General features: G+C 33.8%; 1 protein-coding gene across 1 annotated transcript in view; it reads left to right on the top strand.

Moving 5' to 3' along the window:
* CARF (calcium responsive transcription factor) overlaps window positions 1-14,377 on the top strand; it is a 96,128-nt gene that overhangs the window by 27,953 nt on the left and 53,798 nt on the right. Inside the window, exons 9-13 of the mRNA XM_060152295.1 lie at window positions 4,393-4,513; window positions 6,932-7,075; window positions 8,733-8,966; window positions 10,632-10,794; window positions 12,006-12,069. Coding sequence (XP_060008278.1) covers window positions 4,393-4,513; window positions 6,932-7,075; window positions 8,733-8,966; window positions 10,632-10,794; window positions 12,006-12,069 — 726 coding nt within the window. The remainder of the gene's footprint in view (window positions 1-4,392; window positions 4,514-6,931; window positions 7,076-8,732; window positions 8,967-10,631; window positions 10,795-12,005; window positions 12,070-14,377) is intronic.

Genomic DNA, 14,377 nt, shown 5'->3' with positions numbered 1-14,377 from the left:
TAAATATAACCAATTATTTTATGTTGTAAAATTGTATTTTAGTATATTAGGGTAAATAAATAATACTTCATACTGAAAAATAGAAAGTAAAAAATATTTAAATTCCGGGTAGACCTATTTAATAAAAATCAAACCATAGAGCAGTTTTATTATTTTAAATATGTATAGCTGGTTGGTTTTTTTTTTTTCCCCCATCCAATCCTGATAGTCTCTCCTTCTCTCTTGATTTGTCTTTTGGGAAAAAAATCGGTGTCCATTTTATATAGTGTATAACTCAGGAGTTACTGTATAGAACTGGTATACAATCTGGAGTTATTATATAGAATTCTAATATTAGGGTTCTCAAGTATCAGGTATGTTACATACAGCATTCTCAAACACTGGGCTAGTGTTTACTAAAGCAGTAGAGTTTCAGACAATTTCCAGAGAGTCACCCTAGGACTAGTCAGACCCCAAAGAACCTAAGAATAAGTGATTTATTTGAGAAATATGGGGGCATTGATTTAACTAGAAGAGTTGCAGCCTCATCCTGGACCTCTGAGGGTAAAGAGAACTACTTAGAGGAAGCTGAGATAAATGTAACCCCTTCTGCCCAGATTTTATTCTCCTCCCCAGTTTAAAATCCCTTCTTAACTCCCCTCAGGCAGCTACTACATGAATTTGGTGTGTATTTTTATACTTTATCATACATGTTTCTATTTATAATAATATATTTTATTGTTTTGAACATTTTAAAGTATGTGTAAGTAATAAACTATAGATATTCTTAGGTAAACTTTTCACTCATTCTTATTTTTGAAATCTATCCATATTGATAACTATAAATTCTAGTTAACCCAATTTAATTATTATATAATTTAACATTATATAATAATCTATTACTTAAATTTGGTCATTCCAGCGTATGACCAAACTGCAGTTATTTTTCTACTAATGATCATTTAGGTTGTTTCCAATTTTTCAATATTACAAAGAATTCTATGGTCTAACCTCCATGATACATGTTTTCTGTTGGAAAGTTGTAAGTAGTTTACTAGAGTGTGTGCATTAAAGTGGAATTACTTTACAAGATTATCTCAAGTTGCTCTCTAAGGTGGTGTTCAGGTCCAAAATCTCTAAACTTTTTTTTCCCAAATGTATTTCAGAATTCTGTATTTTTGGACTATAATATGGTAATATTACAGAATACTCCTAGCAAGTATTCCATAGACAATATCACATAATCAAACACAGTAATTCATTATGCATAGCCACACTAAAAGGAATAAAGACTATAAATAGCCTCATAAAGTTCAGGTCAGGTTTTGCAGCCAAATGTATTCCAAAAATTTTTGTTTTCCATGCTTTTTAAATATGAGAATCATACGTGAGGAATTGACAACCTGTATCAATTTTTAGTCCTTTGAGCAATGTATGAAAATTTCCCTTTCCCACATTCATTCTATGATTTGACATTGTCAGATTTTTAAAAATCTTTATGCTATGGGAATTTTCATATGCATATCAAAGTAGAGGTAATAATGTATGAAATCTCATAACTCCGTGTATGCATCATCCAGCTTCAACAAGTATCAGCATGTGGTCAATCTTGTGTCATTTATACCCCTACCCACTTCTTCAGGAAATTCCAGATATCATTTCATCTATAGTTACTAAAGATGATTTTACAGGAAATTCCAGATATCGTTTCATCAATAATTACTAAAAGTATATAAGGTATTAAAGTATATATCTGAAATATAAGGATATCCCATTATCCCACTTTAAAAAATTAACAGTAATTTCTTTTTTTTTAATGTTGTAATTTTTAATTTTTTGGCCATGCTGCATGGCATGTGGAATCTTAGTTCCCCAACGCCCCCTGCAGTGGAAGCGTGGAGTCTTAACCACTGGACCACCAAAGGAGTCCGAACAGTAATTTCCTAATATCATAAGTTGTCCATTGTTCACATTTCTCCACTTACCATAATTCTTTTTGCAGAGGTTTGTATAAATTCACATGCAAACCAAGTTTATGGATCAAATTTGGTTAAGTTACCAAGTTTATGGATCAAATTTGGTTAAGTTTCTTCTCATCTAAAAACTTCTCTCCTCTTTTCCCCCAGGTAGTTTGTCCTGTACACTTTGCCATATTCAGGATTTTGCTGATTCTATCTCTGGTGTTTTTTAACATGTTCTTTTATCTCCTGTATTTCCTGTAATCTGTTAGATGTATGAGTTTGATTAAATGAAGATTTAATCTTGATTAAAGTATTTTGCGAGAATACTTCATAGGTGTGCTGTGTACTTCTTATCACTACCTATGTAGCATTTTTAACTGTAAGATTGATCAGTGCATTCAGTTGTTTTAGAGTATTGTCAAATTTTTTATGTTTACCAATTTGAAGAGTGTGAGAGAGTATCTTACTATTGTTTTATTTTTTTAAATTAATGAATTTTTGGCTGTGTTGAGTCTTTGTTGCTGCACATGGGCTTTCTGTAGTTGCGGCGAGTGGGGGCTACTCTTCATTGCAGTGTGTGGGCTTCTCATTGTGGTGGCTTCTCTTGTTGCGGAGCACGGGCTCTAGGCGTGTGGGCTTCAGTAGTTGTGGCAACGCGGGCTCAGTAGTTATGGCTCGCGGGCTCTAGAATGCAGGCTCAGTAGTTGTGGCGCACGGGCTTAGTTGCTCCGTGGCATGTGGGATCTTCCCGGACCAGGACTTGAACCCATGTCTCCTGCATTGGCAGGTGGACTCTTAACCAGTGTGCAACCAGCGAAGTCCTTAGTATTGTTTCAATTTGCATTTCCCTGTTTACTAGTGAAGTTGAGCGTCTTTTTGTTTATTTAATATCCTTTTGTTTCCTTTCTGAATTGCCTATTCATAGTCTTTGCCCATTTTTCTGTTTGGTAGTTAGTTTTTATTTTTAAATTATTTATGGTTCTTTATATTCTGCATATTCTTTGTTTTATGTATTATAAAATATTGTTTCTCAAACTGTGATTTTCCTTTTACCATCATTTAGAAGAAGTTAGTTATCAGCCTTATCAACACTTTTATTCATGGTTGGTGTTTTTCAGGGTTTTTAAAAATATATATTTATTTATTTATTTGGCTGCATTGGGTCTTAGTTGTGGCACGCGGGATCTTGCGACACGCGGGCTCTTCGTTGTGGCACGTGGGCTTCTCTCTAGTTTGCTGTGCAGGCTCTAGAGCATGTAGGCTCAGTGGTTGCGGCTTGTGGGCACTCTGGTTGTGACGTGTGGGCTCTAGAGCACGTGGGCTCTGTCGTTGCTTGCCCTGCGACATGTGGGATCTTAGTTCCCCGACCAGTGATCGAACCTGTGTCCTCTGCATTGGAAGGTGGATTCTATCACTGGGCCATCAGGGAAGTCCCTGGGGTTTTGGGTTTTATATTTGAAAAGTTTGCTGTACCCTACATAGATTAGGATATCCAACTTAAAATCCTAGATTGTATAGTTTTCACTTCTGCTTATTTGTGTTATCTATGGTACTGTAACAAATTACCCCAAATGTGGTGGTTGAAAACAACAAATATTTATTGTCTCACAGTTTCTATGGGTCAGGAATCCAAGAGCAGCTTAACAAGGTGGTTCTGCCCCAGGTTCTCTCACAAGACTGCAATTAAGATGTTGGCTGGATCTGCCGTCGTCTCAGGACTTGACTGGGGGAGGATCTGCTTCCACGCTCACTCATGTGGCTGTTGGCAGGCCTTATTCCTTGCCAGGTGGGCCTCTTCACAGAGCTGTCTCACCACATGATATCTGATTTCACCAGGAGAGAGCAATCCAAGCAAGAGCAAGAAAGTACCCAAGATGGAAGTCACAGTCTTTTTATAACCTAATATCAAAAATAACATCCTGTCACTTCTGCCATGTTCAGTAGAAGTAAGTTAGTAAGTCTAGCTCATGCTCAAGAGGAGGGGATTACCAAGGACATGAGTACTAAGAGGCAGAGATCATTGGGAGCCATCTTAGAGGCTGGTAATCACATTATTCTAACAGCTCAAAAAGAAATAAGGAATTATAAAAGGAAATAAAATTTTAAATGATACTAATATTTACTAACAAATGTAGCATTTGCTAATTTCTACTTATAAAGTAGTAAATTTTATTATTAAAAACCATACATATGTAAATACCAGTTGACAGTCAGTAAATGTGGTATTTGCTAATTTCCTTACCATAATGCGGTACATTTGGTAACTATTACAATAAACTTTTAAATTTATGTGTTTGTACATCTTAGTAAGTCTTACTGATGTTTTCTTTCCTTAAGGTTGTATAATTGGAAGTATAGATTTTGTCATTGCCACCACCAAGTTATTTTTAATCTAGTGTCCAGAACAGATGGATACTTGAATTAAATATCAATAGTTGGTTTTGGCCCACAGGGAGTAGAGCTGTGGTAATGGAGTGTCAGTATGGGCCAAGAAGAAAAGGTTTCCAGTTAAAAAAAATCAGTGAGCAGGAAAGCAGGTCTTGTCAGCTCTACAAAGCTACTTGTCCAGCCCGGTAAGCTTTATTTTCTTTTATTTCTTTTTTATTAAGTACTTATTTTTGAATAGCTAATATGCACATTTTTATTAAGTTTAAGCAGTGCCAAAAGCATACAGTGAAATCTGTTTCCTCTTACCCCTGCTTCCTGTGTCCCACTTTAAGGCAACAACTCTTACCAATTTCTTGAGTAACCTTGCAAAGATATTCTGTGTATATGCATATAGGTATATACTCTACTGTCATAAATGTTGAAGATCTCAGTAAAGATTACTAATATTTTCTTTCCTTAAATTTGGGTAGTAGCATACCTTCTTTCCGGCTATGAATTCACATTGATACATTTCCATTCTGAATGCCTATTGTAGTTATTTGCTGCACAGCTATTATGCTTCATACTAGTGTGAATGTAGAGATATATATTCCTCTACATTTAAAAAAATTTTTTATTGAAGTATAGTTGATTTACAATGTTGTGTTAATTTCTGCTGTACAGCAAAGTGATTCAGTTATACGTATAAATATTCTTCTTCATATTCTTTTCCATTATGGTTTATCACAGGATATTGATATAGTTCCCTGTGCTATACAGTAGGACCTTGTTTTACTCTATTTTTTTCATTCTCAGTATATCTCAAAGTTGGCTCCATGTCTATATTTAAATGAACCGATTACTTCTTTTTATTGATTGATCAACTGATTTTAAAAAGTGAGATAAAATTGACATACAAATTATGTTATTTTCATGGTTCCTTCTTTTTAATAGCTATATAATATTTCATTTATAGATGAATTATCATTTACTTAATTAGTCCTCCAACAATGGACATGTAGGCTCTGGAAAATATTCTTTATTATTATATACAAAGCTTCAGCTAATAACATTGTACCTATTTGTACACTTGTGTAAGTATATTGATGGAATAAATTCCTTGAAATGAAATTGCTAGGGCAAGTGTTGTATTCTTTTTAAATGTTGACAGGTGTTGCAGAGTTGCTTTGTAGAGTGATTTTACCAATTATATTCATACCAGCAATGTAGAAGACCAGCAGAGTAAGTTTTAGGTAGAATAGGACTACTGAGTAGTCATTGCTGTGGCTGAGAATGAATAATGTGCACCAATTAAAGATTTTTGTAATGTTCTTTACTAATATTCTTTTTTCACACATTGAAAGTGTTTTAAATCATAAGATAAAATTTTTAAATAACATGTAAATGTTGGATTTAGTTGAGCTTTGAAACATTTTATTTTAGCATTACATCTCATATCACAAACCCCAGCATTCTCAAGAAGTTTTTAAAGCCAGTTAAGAAGACTTTTCATGTTTAATCTGATAATGATAACTTTAGACAATATTTAAACCTGACCATTAAACAAAACTTTGCTTTTAAATATAAGCAGTGTAGATCATTAAACAAAACATTGCTTTTAAATATGAGCAATGTAGAACTTTAGATATAACTTGGGAGAAAATCTATACGTGAAGAGATAATTTTATTCTCTATCATTCTATAAGTACTTTTTGAGTATCTGCTCTGTGCCCAGCAACAACATTGGGTGCCATGGGAAGGAGGGGAGACTAAAAGAGGTATATGATTTTACTTAATCATGGGAAACTTAAAATATTGTTGGGGTAGATCAGGAAGCAACAAACTATAAGAGAACATAATAGTATTGTATATAATGTTACATATGTGGATTAGCTAACTGTCTTCAGAGAAGGAATATATCCTAGCAAACTCATTAACAGGAAAGAAAATGGAACTTAACCTGGATACTGAAGTTTAGATTGAATTTGGTAGATAGAGAATTAGAAGGAAGATATGGTAGGGTAGGAGAATGATATAAAGAAAGATATAGCATGATTGTGTATTTGGTATCAGAGGAGGAAGGAACATTGAGATGATAAACTTAACAGGAAAAGCAATTTTATATTTGAAGTGATGAAAAGATGGGTAAATAAATTAGAATCATATAGAATGCCTTGAATGCTAAGAAATTTGTGCTTGATTAAAGAACAGATGGATTCTTCAACAGAGAAGTACAAATGCAAAGAATTATTGTGGCATTGATATATCTAGTGGATTTAAGAAATAGAAGACTGGAGGCCTAGAGGCTCCAGAAGGCAGGTAGTAAAGTAATCCAGGTGTGAGGTGTTTACAGCTTCAGGGAGAATGGAGAAGAGACAGATCCAGAAAAAAAAAGTTAATATTCATAATATTTAGACATTTTTACTAAAGTAATGATTATTAACTTGCTGAGTATTATACACGGAAAATATGGCATATCTTTCACATAATTATCTGAATGCTTTCTAGATTAATCGAATTTTCTCTAAACTCTGCTAAACTAATGCTAAAGTAAACTTGTGGTTGATAAGTTAGTCTTGAGGTTATAGTATAATGAAAACAATTCTTCTTTTTCTTATAAAAAGGATTTACATTAAAAAGGTACAGAAATTTCCTGAATATAGAGTTCCTACAGACCCCAAAATTGACAGGAAAATAATCCGAATGGAGCAGGAAAAAGCCTTTAACATGCTAAAGAAGAACTTGGTAGATGCTGGTGGTGTTCTTAGGTATGACATTTATATTGTTCTTTTATTTTACAAATTACTTCGCTCCATTTGGAAGAATTCTGTAATAAGAGAAATTATTATGTTTTCCAATTATTTCATTAAGAAATGGTTTTTATAAGGTAGATAGATGTCTTATTAGTTGCTCCCTAGGTATTAAAATGATTTACCACTGTATAAGCCATTGAGTTTATCGTCCAAATGTGGATAATTTTAACCAAAGAATTCTTTATACAATGTGGAAGTTTTTTCCCCAAATGATAAATACATATTTAGCAACACATTTTATTATATATTTAGTACGTTTTTTCAGATACTTATTAGGAACTGAACTTGCAGTCACCTACATATATTTTTAAAACCCATCTTTGATTACTTATGGCAGCCAGATATGAATTCTAAGCCCTATATAAAATTCCATTTTATATCTTTCATGCTTCAGGTTTTAAATAAGAAATATTAGCTTTCTTTCTTACTTTCATTTATGTGCTGGTCCAGGTGAAGAATTTATAAGGGGGTTAAGTGTATGGAATACAGTTTTTATGTGATCTTTAGAAAAAGTTTCAGATATATGAAAAATAAATACAATCAATAATTAGACTCTTCAGTTTGGAGAACATTTTGTATAATTTTTAAGTAGGCTCCGTTTCATGCAATATCAGACAGTGCAAGCATTTTGTATAAAGATATTTATTAAAACTGTATCCTATCAGATAAGTTCATTTTCCTAGAATCTGTTTTACTGCATGGCTGTAAGAAATCTGTGTTCACCTTTTAGTTGATTCTCTTGCTCATTGGGGCAAAAGGAGCTGGAGTGCTATGGGGGCAGTATGTTGAGTTCCTGTCTGAGAACATTCCCTCACATAGCTCGATCTTCGTAGGCACTAAATTTTATCCATTCTTTGGTTAGGAGGATTATACGTACAACACAGAAGTTGTAATTTGGGAACAAAATGGTAGAAGAATGGGAAAATACACAATTCAAAAGATGATTTTAAAATCTCATTATTTTGAGGTAAAGTTTACTTAATATGAAATTTTAAATACCATTTTCATGTATACCTAAATCTTGCACCCTCCTTAACTTTAAGGACATAGTAAAAGTCTATAAAGGTTTATAAAGATTTTTATTTAATTGGGTATAAAGCCAATCTTAGAAGAGTTAAGACAGAACATTTTAACTTTTATTTATATTTATTTTATTTTTATTTAATTTACGTAAAAATTTTAAATTTACATTTATTTAATATCATATAATTTTTCTTAAACGATGATTCCTTCTCCTGATGAGTATTAACATAAGTAACTATGATTGTTGCTTTTTTTTTTTTTAATTTATTGATTTTTGGCTGTGTTGGGTCTTTGTTTCTGTGCGAGGGCTTTCTCTAGTTGTGGCAAGCGGGGGCCACTCTTCATCGCGATGCGTGGGCCTCTCACTGTCGCGGCCTCTCTTGTTGCGGAGCACAGGCTCCAGATGCGCAGGCTGAGTAGTTGTGGCTCACGGGCCTAGTTGCTCCGTGGCATGTGGGATCTTCCCAGACCAGGGCTCGAACCCGTGTCCCCTGCATTGGCAGGCAGATTCTCAACCACTACACCACCAGGGAAGCCCTGATTCTTGCCTTTGTCTAGTAATATAATTTTAAATATTTTTTCTTGTCAGGTGGTATGTACAGTTACCTACTCAGCAAGCTCATCAGTATCACGAATTAGAGACTCCCTGCCTCCCTTTATCATCTTCCCCTTTTCCTATGTCTTCTCTTGAAGAAGAGGAAGCTGCAGTTAGAGATGAGAACTGTACATTACCCTCACGTCTACATCCTCAAGTAGCACATAAAATTCAAGAACTAGTATCACAGGGAATACAACAAGTGTATGCAGTAAGGAAACAGCTAAGGTACAGTAGAAACAAATTGTTCTTTTTCATTTCTGTTTGTTGGTTTAAATAATACACTTAATATTATAGACATTTTCCAGGATATAGGCTATCAGAGTAGATAAGGAATATAGTTTATTAATTTATTAAAATAATCTTATTTATGAACTGATCATTTTTCTGCAGATGCTTGGCAAGCCATAAGTAATGATTCGAATTACTCATTTGAGATATTCCATATTCAGATTTGGCAAATTGGACTATTTCTAAATGATATATACATTGAATTATGTACTAAATACCTTTACAGAAAAAAAATTTGTAGAAAAGATTTTAAAACGTGGGCCAAGATACTTGTTTTAACCTGTTTGAAATGCAATTAAATTTTATTACAACAAAAGAATGTGGATAGTTTTTTTGTTTAATGAAATTTTATAGATAGTACTCTGGTCTAATTTTATTGATACTCAGGATATAATAATAATTATTACGTGGCACTTAGTATGTATGTGCCAGCTATTGTGCTAAGCACTTATAGGTATGATCTCATTTATTCTTATGACTCATGAAGTTTGTGTATTTATCCTCATTCTGCAGATGAGGAAATGGAGACTCAGGGTGGTTAAAGATATACAGGCAGAACTGAAATCTAGGTCTGACTACAGCCTGTGCTCTCCAGCGTGATTTCTGCTACTTAACTGACCTTATTCCTTCTGGTTATTGTGTAGTCTGATCTGAACAACACAATGAGTATTTCCCAGGATTATTTCTTAATTAATACATGACTTTTCTATTTAGCAGCTTTCTTAGACATTTTATGTTTATTTCCATTGGGGCATTCTTAGAACAGAGCCAAAGTTTGGTAAGCCATCCACTATTTTACTAAACCTATATTGTAGAAACAGAGGTATAATACAGCTCTTCAATGTGGTCTACTGAATGTAATGCACAAAGAATATATATATTGAATTTTATCATTTCTTTTATATCTTTATTTTTTATAACCATCGTATGGCAATGCTGCCTTTTATTTCTATCTTCTCATTTGTCTACTTGTAAAATTTGAGCAGACGTATTTCATATATTAATTGATGACTTTTGAAAGCAATGAAACATGATGTTTATGTGTATAACTTTGGTATAGGCCCAGTCTCTCTTACTTACTAGCTAGGTGTATAACTTTGGGGAAATGATTGGGTTGGCCAAAAAGTTCATTCGGATTTGTCCCTAACAGCTTACGAAAACCCGAACGAACTTTTTGGCCAAAGCAATACTTAACTTCTGTAGCCCTCTGTTCTCTCATCTGTAAAGTAGGAATGATAATTATACCTACCTCACAGGATTATAGTGTGGGTTAAAGGAGATACTAGATGTGAAGTGTTCAGTGCAGTGCCTGGCATTCAAAAACATATTATATTTAAATTGAAAATAGTGATTTCATTAAATTCATAAAAATATCAAAGCTCATTCTAAGATATATAGGTGTTTAACCAATGAAAATATTACATTTCTTTAATCTGCATGAATTCCATGACTTAATGTATGGGAAAAAAGTGGAAAAATATAAATTACTTATAAAGCTGTAAACCATACTTAGAAGCTTATACTAAAAGAGAACTCTGTCATTTGAGCTGAATTAGATTGCTAGATTGTTTATGTTTTTATTCTATTTTATATTCTCCATAGAAAATTTGTGGAAAGGGAACTGTTCAAACCTGATGAGATACCTGAAAGACATAATTTATCCTTTTTTCCAACTGTAAATGATATAAAAAATCACATCCATGAGGTACAGAAATCCTTGAGAAATGGAGATAATGTATATAACTCAGAGATTATTCCAGCAACGGTATGATTACAACTGTAATTCCTTGTTTTATTACAACAATCCTCAGCTGATGCATGATTGCTATTAGGCCATATAACTTATAACTTATTTCCTTATAACTGTGATATAAGGAAAAATGGTAGTATCTTTTTCTCAAAATGTGAACACTATGAACTCTCAGATAATGATTTGACTAAAATATTTTTTATTACTCTCACAAGAAGAAATATCAGCGAATTTCCAACCCTGACTATAATAACAATAGTAATCTTCACTTAAAAATCAACACATATTGGGCTTCCCCGGTGGCGTAGTGGTTGGGAGTCCGCCTGCCAATGCAGGGGACACGGGTTCGTGCCCTGGTCCGGGAGGATCCCACATGCCGCGGAGCGGCTGGGTCCGTGAGCCGTGGTCGCTGGGCCTGCGCGTCCGGAGCCTGTGCTCCGCGACGGGAGAGGCCACAGCAGTGAGAGGCTCGCGTACCGCAAAAAAAAAAAAAAAAAAAAAAATCAACACATATTATCTCTGTAAAAAGTATATCTTATTCATTTAACAGATATTTATTGAGTACATACTGTGTATATCTCCACCTCTTTTTAAAATTTCAATAGAAGCAAGTTTAAATAGAATAGTTCAGAGTTGAATACACAAAGTGATGATGTTGGTTCTATATGCTGTCTATGGATATAAAGTTTACCTCACATTGTGATACTGTAGCTTTCTCCAGAAAAGTGGCCATTTCTATGAAAATTTTGCCTAATCTGAAGAGATTAATGTAGTTACCCAGGAACTGCTAATTGTAATACAAGCAGTGATTTTGGCATTAAAATCTCAAGTAGCAGTATTCTTTTCTCTATACATTTTTACTCTCTAAATTCAGTAACTGAATAGATTGAGACTTTTTTAAGCTAGAGCTACTATTCTTTTCTGTCCAAAACTCTTAGTTATTCACTATCCAAAATTCAGGAACTAAAACAGATTTGGTTAGCAGTAGTCTTTGCCATCTACACTTGCTATCCAAATTCTTGCTATCTGACCTTAGGAAGCTAATTTATTTGCATAGTTAAATATACTTAATACTTTGAGAATGTGAACAAATAAAGAGAGTAATTACAGAATAAAGCACATTTATACTATGACTGAATAAGATATGACAGTTGCATTGCTGTTTTAAAATAGTTTTCAGAATAAATGCTTTGTTCTTTTTACTGAAGTAAATGTTCCCATTTCAGCTTCAATGGACTACAGGTAGTGGGAATATTCTCAGAGAGACTGTGACAGTTACACTTGCAGAAGGTAGGTTATCTTGAATACTTTTAAGATATAAAATCAAACAGTGTTAAAATTGGAAGACATTTAAGATGTTATCTAATTTATCTCATCTAATTTATGGATAAGGAAACCATGTCCCAAAGAGGCAAGAGCAACTATGTTAGGATTTATGAAAATACTTCCAGCTATTTAAATTTCCTCCTATATAATCAGCTTTCCTTTTTTTTTGGTATGGTTTTTTTTGTATGGTTTGTTTTTTCTCATATGTTCTTACTCCTTTGCTCTCTCAATATTCCAAGCTTATTTCAACCTTTTTGTTCTCTCTTCTAGAAATGTCTTTGTCTAGAAATGTCTCTTCTAGAAATGTCTTTTCTCCTCTTCTGTATGGTGAACTCCTCTCATTACTCACATAGCAATCTCTTTGGCTTTAAATGCTCTATGTACAGATGGATATTCACTTTAAATGCCCCTATGTACAGATGGATATTCTTTAAATGCCCCTATGTACAGATGGATATTCACTCTTTTGTATTTATCTCTGCATTTAACATGGTATCCTTTGTTTATGCATATGTATCTTTCATTATGATTTGAGAATCATATTTTATTCAAATTAATATACCTAGTTCTTAGCATAAAGGCTTCTAAAAAGTTAACACCTAAATAGATGCTTTAGGATAAATTAATAATTATATACAGTACAATTTTTTTTATTCTTTGGCTTATTAAGCTTTAAGAGTCTCTTTGCCTATAAAATAACTCACAAATGCAGATGACATGATACTATACATAGAGAATCCTAAAGATGCTACCAGAAAACTACTAGAGCTAATCAATGAATTTGGTAAAGTAGCAGGATACAAAACTAATGCACAGATATCTCTGGCATTCCTATACACTAATGATGAAAATCTGAAAGTGAAATTAAGAAAACACTCCCATTTACCATTGCAACAAAAAGAATAAAATATCTAGGAATAAACCTACCTAAGGAGACAAAAGACCTGTATGCAGAAAATTATGAGACACTGATAAAAGAAATTAAAGATGATACAAATAGATGGAGAGATATACCATGTTCTTGGATTGGAAGAATCAACATTGTGAAAATGACTCTACTACCCAAAGCAATCTACAGATTCAATGCAATCCCTATCAAACAACCACTGGCATTTTTCACAGAAATAGAACAAAAAATTTCACAATTTGTATGGAAACACAAAAGACCCCAAATATTCAAAGCAACAATGAGAATGAAAAACGGAGCTGGAGGAATCAGGCTCCCTGACTTTAGACTATACTACAAAGCTACAGTAATCAAGACAGTATGGTACCGGCACAAAAACAGAAATATAGATCAGTGGAACAGGATAGAAAGCCCAGAGATGAATCCACACACATATGGTCACCTTATCTTTGATAAAGGAGGCAGGAATGTACAGTGGAGAAGGGGCAGGCTCTTCAGTAAGTGGTGCTGGGAAAACTGGACAGGTATATGTAAAAGTATGAGATTAGAACACTCCCTAACACCATACACAAAAATAAACTCAAAATGGATTAAAGACCTAAATGTAAGGCCAGAAACTGTCAAACTCTTAGAGGAAAACATAGGCAGAACACTCTATGACATAAATCACAGCAAGATCCTTTTTGACCCACCTCCTACAGAAATGGAAATAAAAACAAAAATAAACAATAGGGACCTAATGAAACTTAAAAGCTTTTGCACAGCAAAGGAAACCATAAACAAGACCAAAAGACTACCCTCAGAATGGGAGAAAATATTTGCAAATGAAGCAACTGACAAAGGATTCATCTCCAAAATATACAAGCAGCTCATGCAGCTCAATAACCAAAGAACAAACAACCCAATCTAAAAATGGGCAGAAGACCTAAATAGACATTTCTCCAAAGAAGATATACAGATTGCCAACAAACACATGAAAGAATGCTCAACATCATTAATCATTAGAGAAATGCAAGTCAAAACTACAATGAGATATCATCTCACACTGGTCAGAATGGCCATCATCAAAAAATCTAGAAACAATAAATGCTGGAGAGGGTGTGTAGAGAAGGGAACACTCTTGCACTGCTGGTGGGAATGTGAATTGGTACAGCCACTATGGAGAACAGTATGGAGGTTCCTTAAAAAACTACAAATAGAACTACCATAGGACCCAGCAATCCCACTACTGGGCATATACCCTGAGAAAACCATAATTCAAAAAGAGTCATGTACCAAAATGTTCATTGCAGCTCTATTTACAATAGCCAGGAGATGGAAGCAACCTAAATGTCCATCATCGCATGAATGGATAAAGAAGATGTG

Source organism: Lagenorhynchus albirostris, chromosome 6 (genome assembly GCF_949774975.1).
Source record: "Lagenorhynchus albirostris chromosome 6, mLagAlb1.1, whole genome shotgun sequence".
In the NCBI taxonomy this organism is placed as follows: Eukaryota; Metazoa; Chordata; class Mammalia; order Artiodactyla; family Delphinidae; genus Lagenorhynchus; species Lagenorhynchus albirostris.
Note: the sequence above shows the minus strand (reverse complement) of the source record. Positions and strands in the feature narration are given on the sequence as shown.